At 52.9% G+C, this 21,699-nt stretch overlaps 3 protein-coding genes and 1 long non-coding RNA gene across 14 annotated transcripts in view; 2 read left to right on the top strand and 2 right to left on the bottom strand.

Moving 5' to 3' along the window:
* Positions 1–1,219, bottom strand: part of LOC108494092 (butyrophilin subfamily 1 member A1-like) — a 6,014-nt gene extending 4,795 nt beyond the window's left edge. The window contains exons 1-2 of one of the 4 annotated variants that reach the window (XM_017808242.1): positions 1,054–1,219; positions 827–896 (exon numbers count right to left, since the gene is read on the bottom strand). In XM_017808242.1, coding sequence (XP_017663731.1) covers positions 827–868 — 42 coding nt within the window. In that variant the 5' untranslated portion in view covers positions 869–896; positions 1,054–1,219. Of the gene's footprint in view, positions 1–826; positions 897–1,019 lie in introns of all 4 variants that reach the window. The other 3 variants (XM_017808245.1, XM_017808244.1, XM_017808243.1) reach the window with 3 other exon arrangements.
* Positions 1,220–1,351: 132 nt separating this feature from the next.
* LOC108494090 lies at positions 1,352–5,358 on the top strand. 2 transcript variants are annotated; one of them, XR_001873735.1, is made up of 6 exons: positions 1,352–1,517; positions 1,623–1,902; positions 2,229–2,349; positions 2,876–3,196; positions 3,298–3,413; positions 4,522–5,358. It is a non-coding gene; the product is annotated as an uncharacterized LOC108494090 (long non-coding RNA). The 2 variants fall into 2 exon arrangements; XR_001873734.1 differs by having other exon boundaries at positions 2,876–3,413.
* Positions 5,359–5,834: 476 nt separating this feature from the next.
* Positions 5,835–12,001, top strand: LOC108494075 (zinc finger protein RFP-like). Of its 2 annotated transcripts, none has more exons than XM_017808198.1 (8): positions 5,835–6,567; positions 7,275–7,370; positions 7,461–7,679; positions 7,781–7,803; positions 8,095–8,210; positions 8,624–8,671; positions 8,817–9,001; positions 9,536–12,001. In XM_017808198.1, the coding sequence occupies exons 1-8, from the start codon at positions 6,172–6,174 to the stop codon at positions 9,737–9,739; spliced, it is 1,287 nt and encodes a 428-aa protein (XP_017663687.1). In that variant the 5' UTR covers positions 5,835–6,171; the 3' UTR covers positions 9,740–12,001. The 2 variants fall into 2 exon arrangements, with proteins under 2 accessions (XP_017663687.1, XP_017663688.1); XM_017808199.1 differs by lacking the exon at positions 9,536–12,001 and adding an exon at positions 9,163–9,330.
* Positions 11,981–20,681, bottom strand: LOC108494073 (glutamine-rich protein 2-like). Of its 6 annotated transcripts, XM_017808194.1 has the most exons (18): positions 19,785–20,678; positions 19,433–19,537; positions 19,078–19,182; positions 18,387–18,701; positions 18,182–18,252; positions 17,904–18,033; positions 17,568–17,750; positions 17,171–17,296; positions 16,886–16,948; positions 16,371–16,535; positions 16,096–16,214; positions 15,352–15,417; positions 14,946–15,047; positions 14,445–14,544; positions 14,179–14,272; positions 13,554–13,615; positions 13,011–13,031; positions 11,981–12,094 (listed from the first exon to the last, which is right to left on the bottom strand). In XM_017808194.1, exons 1-18 carry the CDS (start codon positions 20,202–20,204, stop codon positions 12,056–12,058), a joined length of 2,286 nt encoding a protein of 761 aa, XP_017663683.1. In that variant the 5' UTR covers positions 20,205–20,678; the 3' UTR covers positions 11,981–12,055. The 6 variants fall into 6 exon arrangements, with proteins under 6 accessions (XP_017663683.1, XP_017663682.1, XP_017663681.1 ...); XM_017808193.1 differs by lacking the exon at positions 11,981–12,094 and having other exon boundaries at positions 12,456–13,031; positions 17,171–17,293; positions 19,785–20,681; XM_017808192.1 differs by lacking the exon at positions 11,981–12,094 and having other exon boundaries at positions 12,456–13,031; positions 18,387–18,698; positions 19,785–20,680.
* Positions 20,682–21,699: the final 1,018 nt, after the last annotated feature.

The following is a 21,699-nucleotide window of genomic DNA, read 5'->3' as shown; positions in this document are numbered from 1 at the left end:
AAAGAAAGAAAGAAAGAAAGAAAGAAAGAAAGAAAGAAAGAAAGAAAGAAAGAATAAAATCAAATTATTGTCCTCCAAACAGGCCCTTATCAGCTTTCTGCCCATTTTTATGTCAGGAAATGGGCTCAACCACCACATCTAATCAAAATACTTCAAGAAAATGCCAATTTTTTTCTCCAACAGTTGTAACAGAGCTTGGTTCATTTATGGAAAGACCCGTGGAGAGCAGTTAAATCAATTAATTTCCCAGTGATTATGAAGGGAACATGAGGAGCACATTTGGATGGACCCATCTACCTTGTAGATATTATTATAACCCAAACCCCCATTCCTTGTGCTGGTTCAGGGCTGAATCCATCTTAAATACATCTCTGCCTCCACCATTCATCAACCAAATCTGACAAGGTTTATTTGAGTGAGGAAAGTCCTTAAAATTGAGATAAGCCAAGTCTACCTCTCATGTCCAGAGAAATCCTTTGAGGGGGGGAGAAATTTGCTGCTGGTCCTGGAGAAAATGTGTGCAGGGGAGATAAGAGCTGGCGCTGAAGGGTCTAAAATCCATCCTCCAGAACCTGGGGCTTTGCATGCAAAAAAGGGCTTGCCTGCACTAAAGGGCCCTGGAAATGAGTAATAAAGCCAAAAATGGTTGAATAAACCATGTTGTAATGGTTGAAAATGAACAGGTTGCTTCATTTTCTTGTGTTCATTTCCTCAGCAAATCTGCAGAAAGGGGGATTAAAGCAGCAGGGGGATGAGTAAAAGTGAGGAAAAGGTAAGAAAATCACCCTTAAATGAAGATAAAAGCAGGAGACATCCTCTTTCTCACCCAGATTTCCCCAGATGGATTGTTATGAGCAAATATCACCATGACCCTCCACTGCAAAACACCATGAAATCTGAAACAGAGACCCTGAGGTCAAAGCAAGGGCAAATCCACTTTCCTTCTTGTGTTGATGTGATGGAGAGAAAGCTCAAAATCCCCTTTTCCTCCCAAAAAGACAGCAAGTTGATGTAACCACCTCTCAGCACTGTGAGTTCCCCCCTCTCTCAAACCTTTTTGGTGTTTTCCTTGGTGTCACTGGTGCTGTTTTCGGGTTGCTTTTCCTCCACTGGCTGCTTCTCCACTGAATTTGTTTCCACTTGGGATTTTTTTCTCCCCTCTCTGGCACAGGCTCAGCCAAAGCTCAGTCCTATCTCTGCCTCTGCCAGTTTTTATCGGCCAAGAAGGGAGGAGCCCTCTAATCTCTCACCTGCATATGGGGCCATGACGTGCTTTGACATTTCCTGCACCCTCTGATTGCACTTTTTTCCCCCATTTCAGGGCCATTTACTTTCAGGCATTGGAGAGGGAAGGGAGGAAAATTAAGACAGCGCAAAAAATATGCATTATTGCACGTCACCACTAGGAAGAAATTGGTTAAATTTTGCCCCCTAGCGGCCCAAATCTGGCTGTGGCCCCTTCTGCACAATGGAGCTGAACAAGGGAAAGCAGGGACAAGGTTGAGAGCACATTCCAGGTGGGGGATGAGACAGCAATGCCTAGAAATGAGACAACGTGGGAGAGATAAAACATGTTTAAAGAGAACTGTGGGTGAGGAAATTTGCTTTTCCCACTGGGGCAGGTTGTGCTGGGAGCTAAGCGCAGGAACACCCAAGGGCGGTTCGATGGCAGGCAGCTTCACCCTGTGCCACTGCCAACCACCAGCATTGCTTTCTCCTCACGGGAGGGCAGCATGGCCACAGCAGTGGCACAAAACTGGCATGCTGAGACCAGCCACAACTTCCTCTCTCAGTGTTGAAGAGGCAAAAACCCCTCGGGGTTGCATGGGTGCTGGAGGCAATGGTGAACTGCCACAGACTGTGGTCATGAAGATTTTTGGGGGACCTGTAGACACCTGTGAGGTGAGATCAGCTTCCTAAGACCCATCAGACTTTGCTCCCTCCCTTCCCCCCCTCCCTTCCCCCCAAAAAATGGTGCAAAATGAAAATAGTTTAATTTCTTGGTGGGAAAGCAAAGCTCCAGTGCCTGGTTGTGGTTGTAGGAGAAACATAAAGTGAGTTGATCCCTGCTTTCCAGAGAAGGCAGCAAGGGGCCATTTTTTGAAGATTATTTGCTTTCCTCTCCCAAATAAATTAAGATTTTAAAGGCAGAATTATACAAATTATCTGGGCCGATCACTTACATTTTTTTTAAATAATTTTTTATTTTTATTTTTTTGTATATTCAGGAGAAAATCCAGTCTCACCTGCTATCCCTAAGGAAGGTGTTGGCAGAGTTTCTAGACTGGAGAGTGAAGGCAGTTTCTAGACTGGAGAGTGAGAGAAGAGAAGCATCATTGGGACTACCTGGTACAGGGGGCCCCTTGGTGTTTTGACAGTCCAAATGGGTATTTATTTTTCCCTAAAACCCTCTGGAAGAAACATGCAGGATCATCCATGAGGTATCCTTGTGCCCTGCAAAGCCTCAAACCCGGTTGGAGTGGCTGGTGCAGCTCCTGGGCAGGTTTGACCACCTCCATGTGCAGATGCTTATTATCAACACTTTTAATCACTGCATTTTCATGGCATTCCTCATTTTCATCCCAGACTGCTTCCTAAAGGGACATTTGTTAATATAGAGTTAACCCTCCCCCCATGCTTTCCAGGGCCTGACATGGTTTTGGACAGAATATAAACAGGAATGGCAACAGGGGAGGGGAAAGAAGGAAAAGCATGGGGTGAAGTGCTTAATTATGCTGCAGTCACTAATTAGCCACATCCTCAGCTCTGCCCCAGTGTCACAGCCCCCCTGGCTCCAGCCAGAGTGCTTTTGTTCTTTAGCTTGAAAGGGAAAGTTCAAATCTGGGGTTACACAGGGGTTTTCTGTCTTGTCTAGGAGATGAGCAAGGCTGAGCGGCTCCGCATCGAGGCCAAGTTCGAGTGGCTGTGCCACTGGAACAGGAGCATGTGGTCCTGGGGCGGCTGGTGGAGCTGCACAACTCCTTCACAGCTGCCCAGGCCAAAAAATCATTACAGGTGGCTGAGGGGATCACACAGCTCTATGGGCTCACGGGGCAGCTGGAAGCTAAGCGCTTGCCCCAGGTGAGAGCCCTCCTTACCCAAAAGCCCTTCCAAAGTGCTGCCGATGAGAACTTGAACCATCCTCCCCCTTTTTTCTCTCTTTTTATTTTTAGCATGTTGGGAGCATAGTAAGCATGTATGTGGAAACTGGTCACTTCCCCCCCTTGTCACCCCACCTGTGGAGAGGCATTTAAATATCCCTTGCTCAACATCCATCTCTGTCATTTATCTTCCCAGCTGTAGTGAAATAAGGCTTCACTTCCCCTATGGGCTCCCCATGGAGCTTGAGAAGAGCCTGAGCTCCTGCTGCTGCCAGCGGAATGTACTGCGAGAGGACCTGGAGGAGTTCAGAGGTATCTGGGGAGAGTTCTGGTATTTTAGGAGAATTTGGAGGCATTTTGGGAGGAATGCAGAGGTATTTGGGATAATTCAGTTATTTTTGTCATAACTCAGAGATACTGGGGGGGAACTCAGAATTATTTTGGAAGGAATTTAGTGGTAGTTTGGGATAATTCAGTTATCTGGGGAGAAGCCAGAAGGAAGAGGAGGTTGTCCAAGGGAAGGCAGCAGCAGGCTCAGCACCCACTCACCACTCATGTCCTTCCCTCCTCCCAGGCATGGGTGCCTGCATGAGTCTCCCTGCAGTGAAGGCAACCCTCGAGCCTGGCATGGCTCCTCTCCCACAGCTCTTGGCAGACAGAAAAAGCATGTGGTGGGATGAGGAGGAGAAGCAGGATGAGGCTGGAGAGGCCCAGTGAGGCCAGGAGCCAGGAGATGCAGGACACAGACACAGTAGCTGGACTCTGCAAGATGCTGCCACAGCCCAGAGCCCGGGGTGCTGCCCGTGTTCCCCAGCACACAAATGGCTTTCTGTCGAGCTTCCCTCCCAGCTCAGATCTTGTCACAGGACAAGATCTGTTCTGCTCCAAATTTACGGCCAGCAGTTACTCTGCTGCTTTAACTAGTGAGCGGTCTTGTGCTGCTGCTCAACATGAACGTCATGAAGTAAAAAAATAGGAAAAAAACCTCCAGAACTTTTTTGCATGTGCATAGGATAGATATTACATTTATTGCTTCTGCAGGCTAGGGAGAGAGCAGCAGGCTAGTGAGAGGCAGCGGGATACATAGGTTCGAGTCCTTGGGTGCCGAGTGGCGGACCTATCTCGGTGCTTAAGTGCTCGGGGGACTTGACTGCGAACACGATGCCCTGCTCCTCCCGTCGCTGGAAGCCGCTTTCCCGGCCTTGGCTGTCCCGCTCAGCTCCGGCGCGGTGCCGCGGGGAGTCACCGCTTGTCGCGCAGGGGGTGTTGTGGGACGGGGAGGATCGATCCCGGCCGCGCCTCGCCCGCCCCACGGTGCGGCTTTTAGATGCGGGGCAATGGCCTGCTGCGGCTCTTTAATTCTGTTTATTTTATTCTGTTCTATACATTTTATTCACACTTCGCCCTCCTCTCTGTGCAGCCCTTCCGGCGACACCTGACAGCGGCCGTCCCTCGATGCAGGTCTTTCAGTGACACGAGGCGACAAGTCACTCCCTGGCGCGGCTTTTAGAGACTCGCGGGAGCAGCCACACCTCAGCGCAGCCCCGCCACCACCGCCTGCGAGCCTGCTCCAGGGTGGCTTTCCTGCGGCATCGGTGGGCCGGGCTTCCATCCACCAAGAAAAAAACAAACCCAGCTACAACGCTACAAATTGCCCCAGGAAGTGAAGTGGTTGGAGCGCACGTGGGCACCGAGGCGCTGCGGCTCCAAGAGCTGTTTTATTAGCCCCTTCCCCGCACCCCCCAAGAAACCTTAAGTAAGGTAGAAACAGCGGTTTGCTTTTATGTGCATGCATAGAGATAGCAAAAAAGTACAAAAATAACAATTTCTGGGGAAAATATTTATATATAGCACAGCCCTGGCTTCTCCTCCTGCTGCAGAAGCCTTGTGTAGGCTGAGATTCCTCTTAATAAAAGGACAGTAAGTGCCTGAAATAATTAAGAATTAATTAAGCATGAAGTTGGTCTGCCGTTAACTAATTTTTCAGGCGTTTCCTAGAAAAAAAATACTTTAAAAAAAAAAAAGAAAAAAGGATTTTAGGGGGTCTTTCCCTTCCTTTCTGCCCCGAGATATCGAACTTTGGATTTATTTGGTCTCAGTTCCTCACGTTTTGTCCTGTCCCGTTCTGTCGTGCTCTGCCCCATTGCACCTCAAAGTGTGTTTTATCAGCCTTATTCATAACTATTGTAATTCCTGATTAGTATTTTTGAAGTTATTTTTACGCGGGTTTTGTTATTTTTATAATTCTATACTAACATTTGCAATTACAGTTAAACATATATGTAATTATATTTTTATATATTATATAAAATATTTTGAAACATAGTTAACATTTTTATGATAGTTAAAATATATAAAAATTATATTTATATATTATATGCTAGATTATATATATTTAACATACTTTTATTATTCTATAGAAAGGAAACTTTCAGCTCCAAGACCCTCCTTTGGTTCAGTTTCCGATTAATTTTATTGCAAAACTTCATTAACATTACTCCCTCCTGGAATTTCTGCTCTAACACCACCTCCTCCCAAAGATCCTGAATATAGTAGTTCTTTTCTTTCCCCCCCTTTGTTTCTTATTTTTGTCATCCAATTTGGGTGCTGACGGACAAGGCTGGGTTTTTATTTCACCCTAACACCGCCCCCGCCCCTCGTTCCCCAGCTGATATCCACATGAGCTCCATGGACCTCTGCTCACTTGCCACATTCCTGTTTGAATCCCTGTTTCCTACAGCCACCCTCTGGCCGCACTTTGCTTCCCCCGCTGTAGCCGGAGTGGCAAAAATTCGCCTTGTAAATAACTCATCCCTCCTAACGCGCTCCCACTCCGCCCCCGCTGTCGCCGCCTGTGTTCGCTTCTGTCCCCTTTTAAGTCCTTGCTGGCCTTGTCCGTGGAGGCGGTTTCATCACTGGGGCAGTGGGAAAATCGGGTCAGCCCTACGTCGCTTTCGCCTGGCAGGTCCCGGATGCCAACACCAGGGTCCCGCCCCGTCGCCACTTCCAGGAAAACCCTGGCCAGGCCCCTTTTTGTGCGCACTTCTCCGAGTGCCCTTCAAAAACAACCATGGCTGCGGGAAGTGCCATAAGATACCTCCAGGAGGAAACCACCTGCGCTGTCTGCCTGGACTTCTTCCACGACCCTGTCATGATCCTCAGCTGCGGCCACAATTTTTGCCGCCGTTGTCTCGATTGTTGCTCGGTGGATGCTGCCGGCGGTGGTTCCTGCCCGCAGTGCCGGGTCCCTTTCCCGCACGGTGGCTTCCGTCCCAACCGGCAGCTGGCCAACGTGGTGGCTGCCATCCAGGAGCTGGACATGCCGGCGGCGCAGGAGCTTTGCCGGAGGCACCAACAACCCCTCACTCTTTTTAGTCACCGGGATGGAATCCTCGTCTGCGCTGCCTGCGCTGAGCGTCGCGCTGAACCCACTGTGCCCCTCGAAGAGGCCGCTCGCTGGTACAGGGTGAGCGAACCTCCGTCTCAGACACTCTCTCCCTGCCTGAGAGACGCTAAAACCCCCAGTTTCCCTTAAAACTCTTCCCCCAGAATATGTATTTTGAGATGGGGCAAAGCTTTTCTCCATCTTTCCGGGAGAAAAATACTATGAGCATCCAAAAGTCAAAACTGAGCTGCAATGCTGCAATTTGCTGAGGGTTAAGTATGAAACAGGGCAGGAGTGTGGCAGTTTTGGGACCAAAACTAAATATTGGTGAATTCAAGCTGCTGCTGTCAGCCAGTGCCTTTGCTATGGAGGATTCCTGTTCTGCTTCCGGGTGTGGAGGAGAAATGGGGGTCCCCAAGGGGGGTTCGGACTTGGTTGGGTGTGCAAGGAGGGGGGAAAACGGGGAATGGGAACTGAAGGGTGGTGGCAACTTTTTTACAGGAGAACTTGGAAAGGTAGGATTTCCCAGCCTGGCTGGAAGGACTGTAATGCCCATTTATCAGTATATATTTACATACCTTTACAGATGAGGTGAGTCTATATGTAGAGCATACCTATAAAATGTTATAACTAACATGGATATGCATGAACCTATCTGCTTCAGTGCAGCTGGAGAGGAGGATGAGGAACAGTCCACCTGCTTTGGCCATATTGCAGGTGCTTTTGGGGTCCCAGCCCCGCCTTATCCCCCTCCTCCAGGAGCCCAAACCCCTTTTTCCCGGTTGCAGAAGCAGTTTGAAGGTTCCCTAAAAAGCCTGCAAGAGGAGTACGAGCGATGTGCCAGTCTCAGCGAGGCAGCAAAGGAGATAAGACAGGAGATGCTGGTGAGTGCTGCTGCAGTTAAGGTGCACCGTGGGGGCCAAAGTGCTTAATTCCCCACTCCAGCAGCATCCTTCTTCTCCTTCATACCCTAGACTCGAGTCAGTGCTGAGAAGCAGAAGCTGCTGGTGATGCTGGAAGAGCTGCGGCGGGTTTTGAGTGAACAGGAATCACGTTTCCTTGCCCGGTTCCGTCGCCTGTGCTGGAGGCTGGAGGAACAGCAACGTGGTGAAGCTGCCAAGATAACCTGGATCCGGCAACACCGTGCTGAGCTCCAGGCCAAGTGCCAGCAACCGGATGTTGATCTGCTACGGGTGAGCCAAAACTGTCCCCACAAATCCCTCTGTTCGCCCCCATCCCTTGGCTTTTATTCCCAGGAAAACAGCCCTAAGCATCTCTCTCCCTTCCTCTCCAGGATGCCCAAACCACCCTGAGCAGGTACCGGGGCCAAAAAGCATCACCAGGAACACCAGTTTTGGGCCAAAATCCTCCACTTTTGGGATCTCCTCCTCACCCTGCATTCTTTTCCTCTGAGATTTTTGCTTTTGATCTGGAGGGGGTTGGTGGTTAATCCAGAACTTGGTGAAGATGAGGGAAATCTGCCATCACATCTTGCAGGAGCTGGACCCTTGCCCAGGGAAATAAAGATGTCCCTGTGGTTTTCCAGTGGTGGGGAAAGGAAATTTTGGGATTTCTTGGCATTAAACACCCCAATTTTCCCCCCTTGAGGTGCACAGAGAGGAAGGTGCAGCCGTTGCTGCCGTCGATGCCAGAGCTGGAAGCAGAGCTTGAGGATGTTACCCGGAAAACCAACATGCTGGCAGAGGCAGTGACACAGTTTAAAGGTGCTTATAGAGGAAAAATTGACAAAAAAGGGGATTTATGAAGTAGAAATTGGAACCTAGGGTGGGACTGGGAGGAAAGAGAACCCCAGGGTTGCCAAATTCGGCTGGACAGTGAAAGCATCACTTTAAATCCTCCTTTAATTAAAAGAAAATCAGGGATTTATTCGCTTTTTAGCAGCCTTAAGGCATAGGAAACTGCTGGTGGGAGATGCAAAGCGCTGTTGGTGATTAATTTGCACCTAAATTAGGACATTAATTATGTGTGGAGGCAGGTGATGCCCCAAATGAAGGGGGTTATGTCTCCCAGCTCTGGTGGTCTTGCCTTCTCCTTGCTGCAGGGAATGGGTGGATGTGGGGCAGCCCCAGAGCCAGATCCAGAGGTAAAAATCTCTGGGATCATCTTCTATTTCCAGATATCTTGGGCTGTTCACTGGAGGAAGACTCAGGGGGATACCAGAGAGGTGAGTCAGGCTTCAAGGCTGATGCTCAGATTCAGCATCCAGAACTGGGGCTCAGCTGCAGAACCTGGAGCTGATGCTCTGGTGTGATTTTTGAAGCTGATAACCCTGATGCATATAGCCCCACTAACACTTCTCTCCCGTCCAGCAACTGTGACCCTGGATCCAGCCACAGCTCACCCCCAAATCCTGGTGTCAGCAGATGGCCGGACTGCAGGCCGCCGGGAATCACCCCCAGCTCCTCTTCCCTCAGGAAAGGAGCGTTTTGAGTCTCTCCGCTGTGTTTTGGGTCGGCAGGGCTTCGTGGGGGGCCGGCACTGCTGGGCTGTGGAGGTTCGTCCTGGTCCCGACTGGGCACTGGGGGTGGCTCGGGAATTCGTGTCTCGTAAGGGCTGCTTTGGTCTCAGCCCTGAACGTGGAGTTTGGGCTGTGGGGCAGTGGTTGGGGCAGCTGCAGGCTCTCACCTGGCCCAGCCCCACATGTCTGCCCCACAGCTACACGCTCCGACGCATCGAGGTGGCTCTGGATTACGCCGGCGGTCGGGTGGCTTTCCGTGATGCTGACAGCCAGACCGAAATCTTTGCCTTTCCCCCAGCCACTTTTGCCGGTGAGCGACTCCGGCCACTGCTCTGGCTGGGTGAGGGGCCAGCTCTGCTCACTTTCTGCCCCTGAATCCCCCCAAAACTGACCATGAACCTCCCAAGCACAAACTTCCACCACCCCAGCAAACCCTGCACTCAATAAACAGCCCCAACTCCCCCCCCCGACCCATTTCATTTTCCTTATAACACCTAATTTAACAACATTAATCACATTTCACTCTCTTACTCCTCAGTGGGAGAACAGAGAGATTTTTATTTCCCACAGCACAGAAAAACAGGGAGAACATGCCTAAAAATTTTTGGAAAGCCCACTTTGAGGCTTTGCTTCTGGATGCCTCGTAATAAGAATTTGCAAGTGGAAACATTTCTGCTTAGGATTTGCAAAGAATTTAAGGGAAATGGGCTAAAACCATCTCTTGTGCCTCCTGGGATCACTACGGTTCATGGTTTTGCCACTGCCACAATATGAGCAGGGAGAGAGGCCACAAACAGGATTTTATCTCCCATTGCACTGCCAACAAGTTGAACAGAAGGGGAAAAAATAAACAAACTTGTATCTTGAGGCAGCAGAAAGTTGTTACTAGGGTTAAACCATGTCATAGAGACCTGTTATCAGCAAGCACAGGCAGGACTGGGCAGGTCTCTGCCTCTTACAGCCTCAGTCGCTCCACCTTCGCCGCCAGACTTGCCTCCCCATCCACAGACATTCTTGACATCAGACTGAGGAAGAGGAGAAACCACAAGGAAAGGCAGCAGGGAAGGCAGCTGCTTTTATCTTCGGGGCCCTAATTTTAAATAACTGCCTTGACAAACCCATAGGTCACCGCTAAACCCAAATTACAGTCCTGGTCAGTTGTATAATTAGTTGTTTCCCTGTTTGGTTCATGGTGAGGTTGGTCCTGGGTGCTGTCTTCCTTAAAAGACAAGGCCCAGCAATGTGTAAATCAAAGTGCTTCTTTGCAGCATCCTGCTCCAAAAGATGAGCTTCCAACACTCCATTTTATCCAATTTTCATGTGAATAGCTTAATGGATATTTAATTTAAAAGTACGTAAAAAATAATGAAACATAAACAAGAAAAAAATTTGCCCTTCTGCATAGCTCAGCAGGTCCAGAGATGGCTCTCCAGCGTGGGAGGGGGGGAGAGGGTTGTCGGAATCAGTCTCTTTTCACCCAAAGGCAGCTCACCAGCATCCCAACAGCAGTTCCAATGGCAGATCCTTGGGCAGGGAGGGTGCACAGCCCCCCCTCCTTGAGCAGAGCCAGCAGATGCACCTCACAGCCCTCCCACAGAGCCACCACTGCAGCCCCTGAAACCCTCCCCAGTGACAGAGACACCTCGTAGCAGCCCACAGAAAGAGACTTTTGGGGAGTAGCTGAAGGGGTTTTTTTTCCACAAAGCTGGAGGCCAGGGTGGGAGGTGGATGTGTTTCAGGAGGTTTGGGGGTTGAGAACGAGCGTTCTTGGGTTTTTTTTATCCATTGCCTTCTGCTTCTCCCCATGCTGCCCCTCTCCCACTAACACCCTCAGGATTCAGACTGGAGTTGGAACGGTGCACCCAAGGGAAGTGTGGCAGGCACTGAGAAGCAAACCTGAGTGAGACTGCAGGTCCTCCATGAGGGTGGGGACATGAAACCTCCCCTGCTCCTCACTGGGGTCCATTTTAACTGAAAAAAGGCAGAATTATGGGCATGGGTTTACAACTATTCAGGTTAGTAATTGGCAGGTTTTGACAGGTGCTTATAAAAACAGGACTCAAAAGGCGCTAAAATCAGCAGCTCATAATACCTAGAGGACACCAATTTGTGTATATTTTGCCCCAAAATACAGCTCCAATGCAAAATGGGGAGGTGTCAGGGTTTTTATCCTTTGCTTTTGGGGAGGTTTGCTCCATTTTGGGTCTTTTTCCCAAAGGAGCAGCCAGCATGCTGAGAAATGGTTATTTTCCACCTTGAAGTGGTGCTCACAGGGAAGAAATTCCCAACTTAGGGATGAATGGGTTAAGAAAAGGTGGGCACTGCTGCCTCCAGGAGAAAGTGCTGTTAAATCACCATCCCCTTTGTTTTTGAGAAAACTGTCTCTTCCTAAGTGAAAATAAGAAGTAGAGATGGGCAGGAAACAGCTCCAAAAGTATCCCTAAACCCTCCCAGAATTAACCCAGACCCTGCTTGGGGGGAGGGGCATAAATCTGTCCAAGTGTCACCAGTTTGCCCAGTTTCCCCCTCCACTGGCCTTTTCCCCTCTTATTTAGTTTATTGTAATAAAATGTCATTGTTTTGTTTCATTTTTTCCATTTCATAACTTCGTCTGCTCGGAAAAGAGGTTTTTCTCCCCAGAATGAAGCCTAGCAGAATGTTTCTCCCCCCCAGCTTCCCTCATTGTCCAAAATCCCCTCCAAAAAGCCACATCTGATAGTTTATTTAAGCTAAAAAGAGCCTTTTTTAACAGCTGAATATAGGGGATGAGACCCTATAGTGCATTATAGGGCTTGGGCAGCATGAATGAAGCTGGAGCTGGGCTGAGCAAAAGAAATTTGAATTGTGGGGTTTTAGGTTTTTTTGCCTTTTATTCTGTAAAATAATTTTTCAGACATGCTTTAAACCCGAATTTCCCCCATGGCAGCATGAGATGTGGTGAAGGAGCACACCAAATCTTCCACATGAAAACACATCAAACCCCAGAAAACTGAAAAAAGGAGAAATTGTGATAGACTGAATAAAGAATCTTGTTAAGCTTGGCGATTTATTGTGTCCCTCATAACCTGGGATTGATGTCTTAAAGTGTTTTCAAGCCAGGTGAGGTAGAAGGCTGATAAGAAGCACATCCTGTGGAAGTGTGGTAATGTTTTTTATCATGCCAATTTCCTCCTTTCCAATGAAGCACAACAGGCACCACTACAGGGTCATGAGAAGCAGGGCCAAACAGCAGTCATGTCATTAGAATGGGCCATAAACCATTGCTGTCCCCCAAATTGACTTGGACAAGTTAGCAGCATGGAAGGGTGCCATGGGGAAGGGCGAAGGTTCAGTAGTGGCAAGACCAGGGGAGCATGGGGGGCACCCCCCAGGCTGGGTGGTGTGAGAGAACTGGGGGTGTACCCCCAGAATGAAGGCAGGGGAAGGAGTGGGGCCAGAGGATGTCCCCGAGCCAGGTGGAGGGTCTGGGCCTGCCTGATTTTATGGCAACATCAACCACTGCCTGTCAAGCATAGGCGTCAGGATAAAGAAGTTCATTCTTTTCCTGGACTGACTGTTGAGGACAGAGATACGACCTAGCCCTGATGCAGAAAACATGTACAGAGGGAGCAGAGGGTTATGGAGCTGGGGATGGGGCCACTGCAACATGGGCAGGTCATCCATCACTGACCTGCAATCCTGCATGTCATCTGAGTTCCTTGGGGGTCCCTGATGTTCCTGGGTCCCCAGCCAGACCCTAGAGGTCCTTGTGCCTATGTATGTCCCCATCCACCCTGTCCTGTAATTGTCCTCAACCCACTCATAGTTGTCTCAATCCCCCCCAGGTGTCTTTATCCTCACAGATCAACCCCCCGGGGTATCCCCACTCCAGATCGTTCCCATACCCTTGGCAGTCCCTACCCCTCTGAAGGTCCCCACCTGGGGGCAGCACCACAGGGTGTGGCTGAGGGATCCCAGGGGACCAGGGAATATGACACAGATGAGAATGATGTCACTGGGCACCTTGAGGACCTGTGAGGGATGAGTGGTGTAGGAACTGCTGTACCTGCTGCACTGTCATGGTCACCTGTGGGGACAGAGGGGACATGAGGGACAGAGCAAATGGCAGGGATGGTGAGGACAGTGGTGACAGTGGGGTCATCACTGCACCTTCCACGGGAATCCCGGGGCTCTGAGCACCCTCTGCTGGGGTCCCACCTCTTCACTATGTTCCCAGGGCTTGAGGATGATGTCAAAGCCCCCCTGGGTCCGGGGTGGGAGAGGGAGCAGCGCTGCTCGGGCTGCCACCCACCCCCAGCCCTGCCACAGAGCAGTTCCACTGCAGGGGCACCATGAGCCTGCTGCACCAGCACCCATGTGTGGGGCAACCAGTACCCCAAGGGCTCCATCTCTTGTCCCCCACATCCCAGGGGTTGGGGGGCAGGCCCAGACCCTCCACCTGGCTCAGGGACATCCCCTGGCCCCACTCCTTCCCCTGCCTTCATTGTGGGGGTACACCCCCAGTTCTCTCACACCACCCAGCCTGGGGGGTGCCCCCCATGCTCCCCTGGTCCTGCCACCACTGAACCTTTGCCATTCCCTGAGGTACCTGGCCAGCTTTGCGGTGGTGGCTCTGAGGCAGGAGGTGAGGTAGTTTTGAAATCAATCTTGCTTAGAAAATTCAAAAAAACAATTGGTTAAATTTTTTATTAACTTGGAAAGAAATCCCTTTTCTTTGGGCAGCTGTCCCAGCCCTGGTGCTGGCTGTCCAGGTGCTTCATCTGGGGGAACTGGATTTGCAGCAAATGCCATGGTGCCTGGGGTCAGTGGCGGGGGTCAGAGGCTGGCCGGTGCTCTAGTAGGGTGGTAGGGACAGGGATGAGCCCCCCTGCAGCCCAGGGGCAGCCCTGGCTGGGGGCAGCTCTGCCAGCCCAGGACAGGACAGGCAGCAGGGGCACCTGCCTGGCCAGAGACCCTGCGGGACAGAGTGCTGGCCCCTGCTCTCCAGAAGACAGGCTGTTGTCCCACACTGGCCAGGGCCATCCCCACACTGGTCTCCAGCTCAAACACCCGCATCCACCAGTCCTCCCCATCTATCCTGTGTCCGCCCCTCCTCAGCCCACCTCAGACCACAGTTCCACCTACTCAGCCATGCACACAGAGCCCTGCTCACCCACTGCTGGCAAACAGCTGGAACTCACTCCCCCCTTCCCCAGTGCCCTACAGGGCCATACCCAGCTTGTCCTGTGCCCTCACTGCCACTTTAGGCCTGTGCTTCTGTCTGTGATTGATGCAGCCATCTGTGCCCAGCAGCTTGGTCACACCAGGCTGGGAAGGAGAGAGTGGCTGGCTGCAATGTTGAGCCCAATTCAGCATCCCCAAGTAACCTTCCCCATGCAGCTTTCCCTGAGGAAACTGAGGCACGAATCCCCACAGATGCTCAGCATCTCCCTCCCAGCCTTGGTGCTCCCTGACGTATCCTTCCCTTTGCCATCCCTACCTTTTTGGAGAGCCACAGGGCATCCTTGAGCTGTGCATTGGATGTGTACTGGCCCCTGTCACTCTGCATCTTGAGGTGGGACCTGCCATTGGGCACCTTCCTGGGGGCCAGGGTACAGGAATCATCAGCGCCCAGCTCTGTGGTACCCTGAGCTTCATCCCACAGTGCCCCAGTGGGGCATGTCCCTCCCGACTCCCCTACAACTGCTGCAGGAGACCCATGCCTGTCCCACTGTGCTGAATCAACCCCCCACCAAGCCTGAGGTCAGGCTGAGATCAGATACAACTGATGACATGTGGCACTAGTGCCACTGAGACCAGGGCTGGATGAGGCAGTGCAGCAGGAGCTCTAAAACCCTTGAGACCTGGGGCAAGGACAGCTGGCCCTCTGTGGCCCTGTTTGCTTCCCCGCCCCACCCAGGCCCCCTGACTCCCTCTACCTCCGCCAGGGTATGACTATCCTGCACCCCAGGGCTCAGGGATGGGTCCCCATGTGCCCTACCTGTAACCATGCTGTTGTGCTTGCTCCTCTGTGATGATGGTAGTGGGGTGTGCAGCGTGGCTGACGGGCATTGGAGGATAGAACGGGAGTGTGTCAATGTGCCTGGGGAAGACAAGAGCCATGGGTGGGCGATGGGGACAAATGAGCCATCGCAGCTTGGGACAGCACCCCAAAACGCATAGGCTTGTAGCGCACAGCATCCCCCCTGCCTGCTGCTCTCAGGGAGAGGTTTCTGGAGGGGTTCCCATTCCCTGGCTAACAGACAGGGCTGTGAAGGGGGCTCAGCAGAGTCAGATCCCAAGGCAGACACCCTAACCCCCATGCCTGACACTGGGCACTGTCGGCACCTGACCCCCCCGTCCCACCCCTGCAGCCCCCCAATACACCAGTGCTGGATGCTACTCACGGGCCAGGCACCTGCATGTTGAGGTCCCGGTCGCAGGACAGGCACTTGTAAGGGACCAGTAGCTGCCTAAGGGGGGAAGAAGTTTGGTGAGCTCCTGGCAAGGCCGCAGTGCTGCCTGCACACTGGCAGCAGCAGGTGCTGGGCACAGGTGAGCTCACAGGCAGCAGCAGGTGCCAGGCATGTCACTGCAAGGATTCACAGTGTTTGCATGGGGAACTGCAGGGTGTTGAGCCTAATTTCCCCCCCAGAAGAAAAAAGAGACAAGCAATGCTGGCACCTCTGAACTTTGTAGCTGCCCAGGGCAGGTAGGGAGGGATGTGAGAGGCAGGACACAGGTGCCCATGCTGCCATCTGAACCCCAGTGTCACTGTCTTGTCAGGACTCATGACCCGCCCTGTGCCTGGCCAGGAGGGCAGGTTATGACCCAGCCCTGTGGCACCATATGTTGTGCTCCTGCCTGCAGGAACGACCCACTGTCCCCTATCCTTGCACCTCTGCACCCACATCCCAGTTTTGGTTTGGAGCGCTCCATTTTGCAGATGCCCCTCCTGGTACCTCCTTTGATGTGGCGAACATGCTACTGGTGGATGGAGAATGCAGAGTCATCATGTTTTGTCACCATCCCTGTGGTTCGTTGGCTATTCTTGTCCGATGCCAGGGTACCACATGGGCACTGGCTGGGATAGCTGGAGGAAACGAGGCCAGTGCTGTCCTCAAAGCGAACACCATGCCCATCGCACTCACTGTTTAATTCCTGCAGCATCATCTGCAGTGACTGACATCTCGTCCTTGAGCTCCTTGATCATCCTTCCCCAGGTCTCCTCCATCTGCTTCTGGAAAGGTCCCAGCTCTAGGTGATCCAGCTGTGGACAGATGCACATCCTCAGCCAGCTGCCCCAGGATGGAACGTGGTGGTCCTCAGGCAAAAGCCAAGATGGGGATCCTGAGAGGGATGCTGCTTTGGGCTTCAAAATCCCCAAGGAGCCAGTTTTGTGCAGTGGGGACAAGGCACCCTGTACCTTGGAGTCCAGCGCATCACGGAGCTGCTGGTGGACCTCCTGCCAGCGCTGCTCCTGGCTCAACACTCGTTTCAGCATCTCCCGCATCCTCTCCTCCAGACTCTCCATGCTCGCCTCAAACTGGGTGCAATTGACTTTGCTGCCCAGGGAGGCTTTATCCTCTTTCTACCAGGGAGGAAAGGCAGGACAGTGGTGGGGACAGGGCAGGGGTTCAACAGGCAGGGCCAGTGTCCACTGGGGACAGAGGTAAAACTGCTCCTGCAGGGACACTGTGCCCCTTTCAGGGATGCATGGGCTGCTCACCCCATCACCCCCGTGGGGCCGATCCCACCAGCTGAAGGAACCCAGGGAGAGAGAGGAGATAGAGGGACCTGGGAAGGGATCTGCAGCCAGTCTGGAAATACACCCTTCCCCCACACCAAAGCCAGTTTTGCCACTGAGCGCCCAAAGGACAAGGGGCATTTGTCATCCTGCCTGAGACTCCTTGGTTGGTGACAGGCCCCTCAAGACTGTACCAGCAGCAGCAGGTCCTCCTTGTCTGCTTTCTTCTCCAGACTCTCCAGGGACCGGAACAGAGCCTTCCAATATAGAAAGCATTCCATGACACTGCAGCAGGGTCAGAGCTGCCTCTTGGCCAGCCAAGCATCCCATGCTCTCTGCTACCCAAAAACCTCTGGGAAAGGCCCTTTGAATCCTCAGAGTGCTGCGAGCAGGGGGGCAGGGGATCAGATCTCTGGTGGTTCCCAGGCTAGGGTGTGCCTGGGGGATACTCCAACCCTGCACGGGGTTCAGCCACCTACCTCAATATCTTTCTGCTGCTGGCGATGGTCATCCCGGAGGCTTCCTGTGACATAGCCAAGCTGCTCACAGTCCCCTTCCACCCGCACAACTGTGGCCTGGATGCTCTTCAGCAGCTCCTCATCCTGCTGCAGGGAGGAAGACGACAAGATGATGCCATGCCAGTGGTGTCTGACTGCCCCACAGAGACAGATTTAGGGTACTCAGACAGTGCCACAAGCCCTCAGTGCCAGCACAACATTTGTATCAAGGCTTTAGTTTCCTGCTGACTTCCATGCTGCTGACTTGTCCAAATCAATTTGGGGGACAGTGAGGGGCTGCCCCACATTACAGTGAACACAACCTGATACGAGGGTCCTGACACACCCTCCCAAGCCCCCCATGCTGCCATTTGCCCACCTGGCTCTTCTGTGGCAGTGACCTCTGCACCTGCTGTGACACCAAGGAGTCCACCCGCTCATGGAGTATCTCATAGTCGTGTAGGAGCTTCTTCAGCACCTTGGTGTCTGAGCTCTGGTCAGGGCTTGCTGCCTGTGCCTGCTTCTGCTCCACACTCCCCACCATTGCCCTCAGCTCATCCAGCTGCAGGAAGGGGAGGTAGGATGGATGCAGCCAGCAGACCTGCATGCCATGGTGGCTCAATAGCCCCAGCCAGGCAGGGGATGTGGCCAGGAACCCCACAAGGAGCACCCTGTTGTTTGGGACAACAGTGGGAGTGCTCCCGCTGGACCTCACCTTCTCCTTAAGTTGGTTGGCTGTGACCAGCTGCTTCAGTGTGGCCTTGGTAATCTTCTGCTCCTCTCTCAGCTCCTTCTGTTCCTCTCTCAGCTCGTTCTGCTCCTGTTTAACCTCCTGCAGTGCAGGCCTGGCCAGTGAGATGAGTGCACAAGTAGGCTGAGTTTCCCCACAGCCACTTGGAGGGTGTCCCTCACCGCCCAAACCGGATACTCCTGGCCACCTTCCAGGCTCCCTTGCAGCCCCACAGGATACAAAGCCCTCTCCCATCCTCTTACTCCAGCTGGGAGATCTCGTCTCTGCCGTCAGCCACATGTTGCTTTCCGAGGGCATCCTCCAGCTGCCTGATCTGGGAAGGGTGGTGTTGGCAGAGTCAGAGCACAGACCTTATGTTCTCCCAGCATGAGGGTCCTTTGTCTGCCTCCTCCCTGCCAACTCCCCCTGGCATCCCTGCAGCCCTCTCAGGGACTGCCACAGGCTCACCTTCTCCTTCTCGCTCTGCAGGTCACTGGCCAGGCCCTGCAGGTCACTGGCCAGGCCCTGCAGGGAGGTGACGTGGCCTTGGAGCTCACACAGGTCTCTGGTGATTCTCTCCACTGCTGGGTGACCTGCTTGGGATCCAGGCTGTGTCCCGGTGGTGCCACTTTGGGCACTGGGGGTCTCTGTCTGTATCCCTGGGGTGGTGCTCTGGGTATCAGGGCCTGACCCCAGAGTTTCCATGTCTGAAATGTGGGGCTTGGTAGAGGCAGACTGGTCATGGAGGGACAGTGGATGGCCAACAGGATCATGGAGGTTCTGCTGGAGTGGGATGAGAAGATAGGCAGCAGTCAGGACCCAGGAGCATCCACAATTGATCTTGTGCACAAGCCAGAGGGACCCTTGGCAGCTCTGGCTGCCCTGCACTGGTACATCCTCACCTTCTCTCATTCCCAGCACCCATGTTCCCCTTTTTCAGGGCTGTTTAGTTCAAAGAGCCTCAAGATCCCTTTGGCTAAGGCAGGCAGTGACCTCTACCACTGTCCTGACCCGCAGGCAGAGTTGGGGGGCTCCTGGTGGATCCTTTCCTCTCTTCCCTCCTGGTGCCCTTCATGCTGGGCAATACCCAGGGCCACAGGCCAGGAATGGGCAGGGCAAGGTGGTGAGGGGCAGGGAGGGTGCACTGGCAGTGGTTCACCTGGCCAAGAGCTTTCTGGATCATCTGGATGTCTTCTTCCATGTGGGACTGTGTGGCCTTCATTTCATCGACCTCTTTGCGGAGATCCTCGCAGAGATCTGTGGCCTAGGAGAGGGAGGTGGTGAGGTTGAGCCCTAGGAGAGGGTCCCTGGGTACCTGCAGGACCTTCATCCTGCCATGTTCTCCATGTGGGGGGCAACGCAGGGTCTGGCCAAGCCTGGTAGCCAGGCACTGTGAGCAGCACTCTCCATTCATCTGGCAGGGCCAGATCCAGAGGTGCTGAACCTCTAGCACGTAGAGGCAAGGGCACTGGCTGCCGCCTCGGACCCACACCTTGCTGAAGGTGGGAGCTCACCTGGCCAAGTGCCTCCTTGATCCTCTGGATTTCCTCTCCCATGTGGGACTGTGTGGCCTTCATCCCAGCCATATCCTCATAGGGATCCTGAGATAGAGCTGTGGCCTAGGAGAGACGGGTGGCAGCAGTGAGCCCCAGGCAAAAGCTCCCTGAGAGCTCCCACCCCTGCCCTGGGGAGCTAATGGCACAGCCTGTGTCAGCAGAGACAGACTCTGCATGAAGAGGATCCAAAGCACCCAGAGAAGTGTTTCATCCCCAGCTCTTCCTCCCAAGAGCCCCCTTTCCCACAGTGAAACCCCAAGTGCCGCTGTGAGCTTGGGCTTCAATAAAACTTTAGTATAAGTGCACAGACCTCAGAGGAGGATGGGGGTATCTTAAGGGGAGCACTCCGGGGGCTGGGAGGAGCCTCTACATCAGAGATGCCACTCTCTTTGGCTTCAGTCTTCTCCATGTCGGTGGCCATGGAGGTGACTGGAGGGCCACTCTTGGTCCCCTGCAGCAGGTCCTTCCTAGACAGCTGCTCCCCTGGCTCCTGGGGCTGCTGCCCCATGTCCTGGGCTCCGGCCTCAGTCCTGCCCTCCTTCTGCAGGCCAGGGTGTGATCCGGCAGGCTGGGTCTCCTCCACAGCCGAGGGGAGCACATCTTGCATGCCCAGCAGCCTCAGGTGATCCAGCATGAGCTTCAGCAGTTTGCGGAGGGCCTCTAAGTTGACGTTTACCTCAGGCGTCCCGATGGCATCATCCAGCAGCTGCAACAGACTGACTGAGGCCATGGCTTGTGCCCTGCCCCAAAACACAGCACCTGTCCTGGGTGAATGGGAGCGTTTGTGCTCAGAGGGAACCCAGCAAGTTAGGAGTATGGTCAGCCAGCAGCCCCCTTCCTCCTCCTCCTCCTCCTCCTCCTCCTCCTCTGCCTTTCTGAGCCCCAGCCACACGCATATGCTTGTGTTTGTGCTGTCTCGTTGCCAGGTAACACCTGGCCCTGGCAGCCGGTTGTAACAGAGCTACGGAATCATGGAACACGTCGGATCGGAGGGGACTTTTTAGAGATCATCGAGTCCTGTGCTTCCAGCCATGGTGGGTCAGGACCTCCTGGCTGTAGGGGTCTTCCCTGATCACCCCCTCGTTCTTCAGTCACCCCACCTTCGGGGGGAGAACATGAGGTTAGGGACCCAAAAATTCCCTTGCTCCCCTTGCTGTTCATCCACATTCCACCTTGGGCTGGAGGGGACAGTGTTAGGTGTACTCCAACCTCCTCCATCCCTTCAAGTGTTGCCCCACCTTAGAGTGCCCCTGTACAGCGCAGTTGAGGGGAGTGATGCAGCTACACAGAGTGCTGTGAGTCACCAACGGGTCAGAATTGGGGGCTGAGCAGAGAGCATGCTCCTGGAACTCGAGGGGCTTCAGTATCAGGCACGGGGACACGCCCACACGGACACACGGCCTGAGTTGGGGACCTCTGGACAGTCCCACAGTCGCTGAGGAGACCAAGGCAGCTGGATGCGGGGGTGTCTGCTGGCTGCTTTTCCTTCTTTGGGCTCCTAGAGATGGGGGGCAGGTGGCACCCCAAAACCCCAAAGGAACCAGATGTATGGGGTGCCAACCACAACCAGGAGGGGACACAACTGTCTGGCCAGCTCCCCAAAGGGATCCAGATTTTGGGGTGCCCTTCACAACCCTGAGGGGACCCAGATGTTCAGATGGCCTTCCAGAACCAGGAGGGGGCCCAGATGTCTGCGTGTCCCCCCACAACTAGGAGGTGCACCTGCTGGTGCTTGTCTGATGGGAGACTGTCCACCACTCTCCAAAGCTTCCAGATCAGGAGGCTATGGAGAAGAGGACACAATGCCCACGCACGGTGTTTCCACATATACAGAAGGTACATACTTGGAATACTGTGTCAAAAAGAGCATCCTTGGTCTTAACAGTATCTTCAGTATATGGTTTGGTCTCTTGGTGGTGAGTGGATGGCAAAACAGCACTGTCAACCTCTGCTTAGCTGAACTGATCCACATAAAAAACTAATAGATAAACAATCCCCTGCTTCGTGTGTATTTAATAGCATACTCCCAGTCCAGGGTTATATGTAGTTAAGAGGGCTTTCTTGCAATCTCAGCACTCTGCTCTTAAGGAGTTATTTTAATGGTAGAAGAGTGTAATTCTTGCCAAAGTTACAGCTGAGTCACTAGTGAAGATAACATAAATCCTGAATTCAATAGGGTTTGGTTTTCTTTCTGTAGCTAAAGGAACTCAATACTCTACAGTAAG

The sequence above is a fragment of the Lepidothrix coronata genome, unplaced genomic scaffold (assembly GCF_001604755.1).
Source record: "Lepidothrix coronata isolate B3197 unplaced genomic scaffold, Lepidothrix_coronata-1.0 Scaffold22, whole genome shotgun sequence".
Taxonomy (NCBI): Eukaryota; Metazoa; Chordata; class Aves; order Passeriformes; family Pipridae; genus Lepidothrix; species Lepidothrix coronata.
The sequence above is the reverse complement of the archived record's forward strand: the minus strand, read 5'-3'. Positions and strand labels throughout refer to the sequence as shown.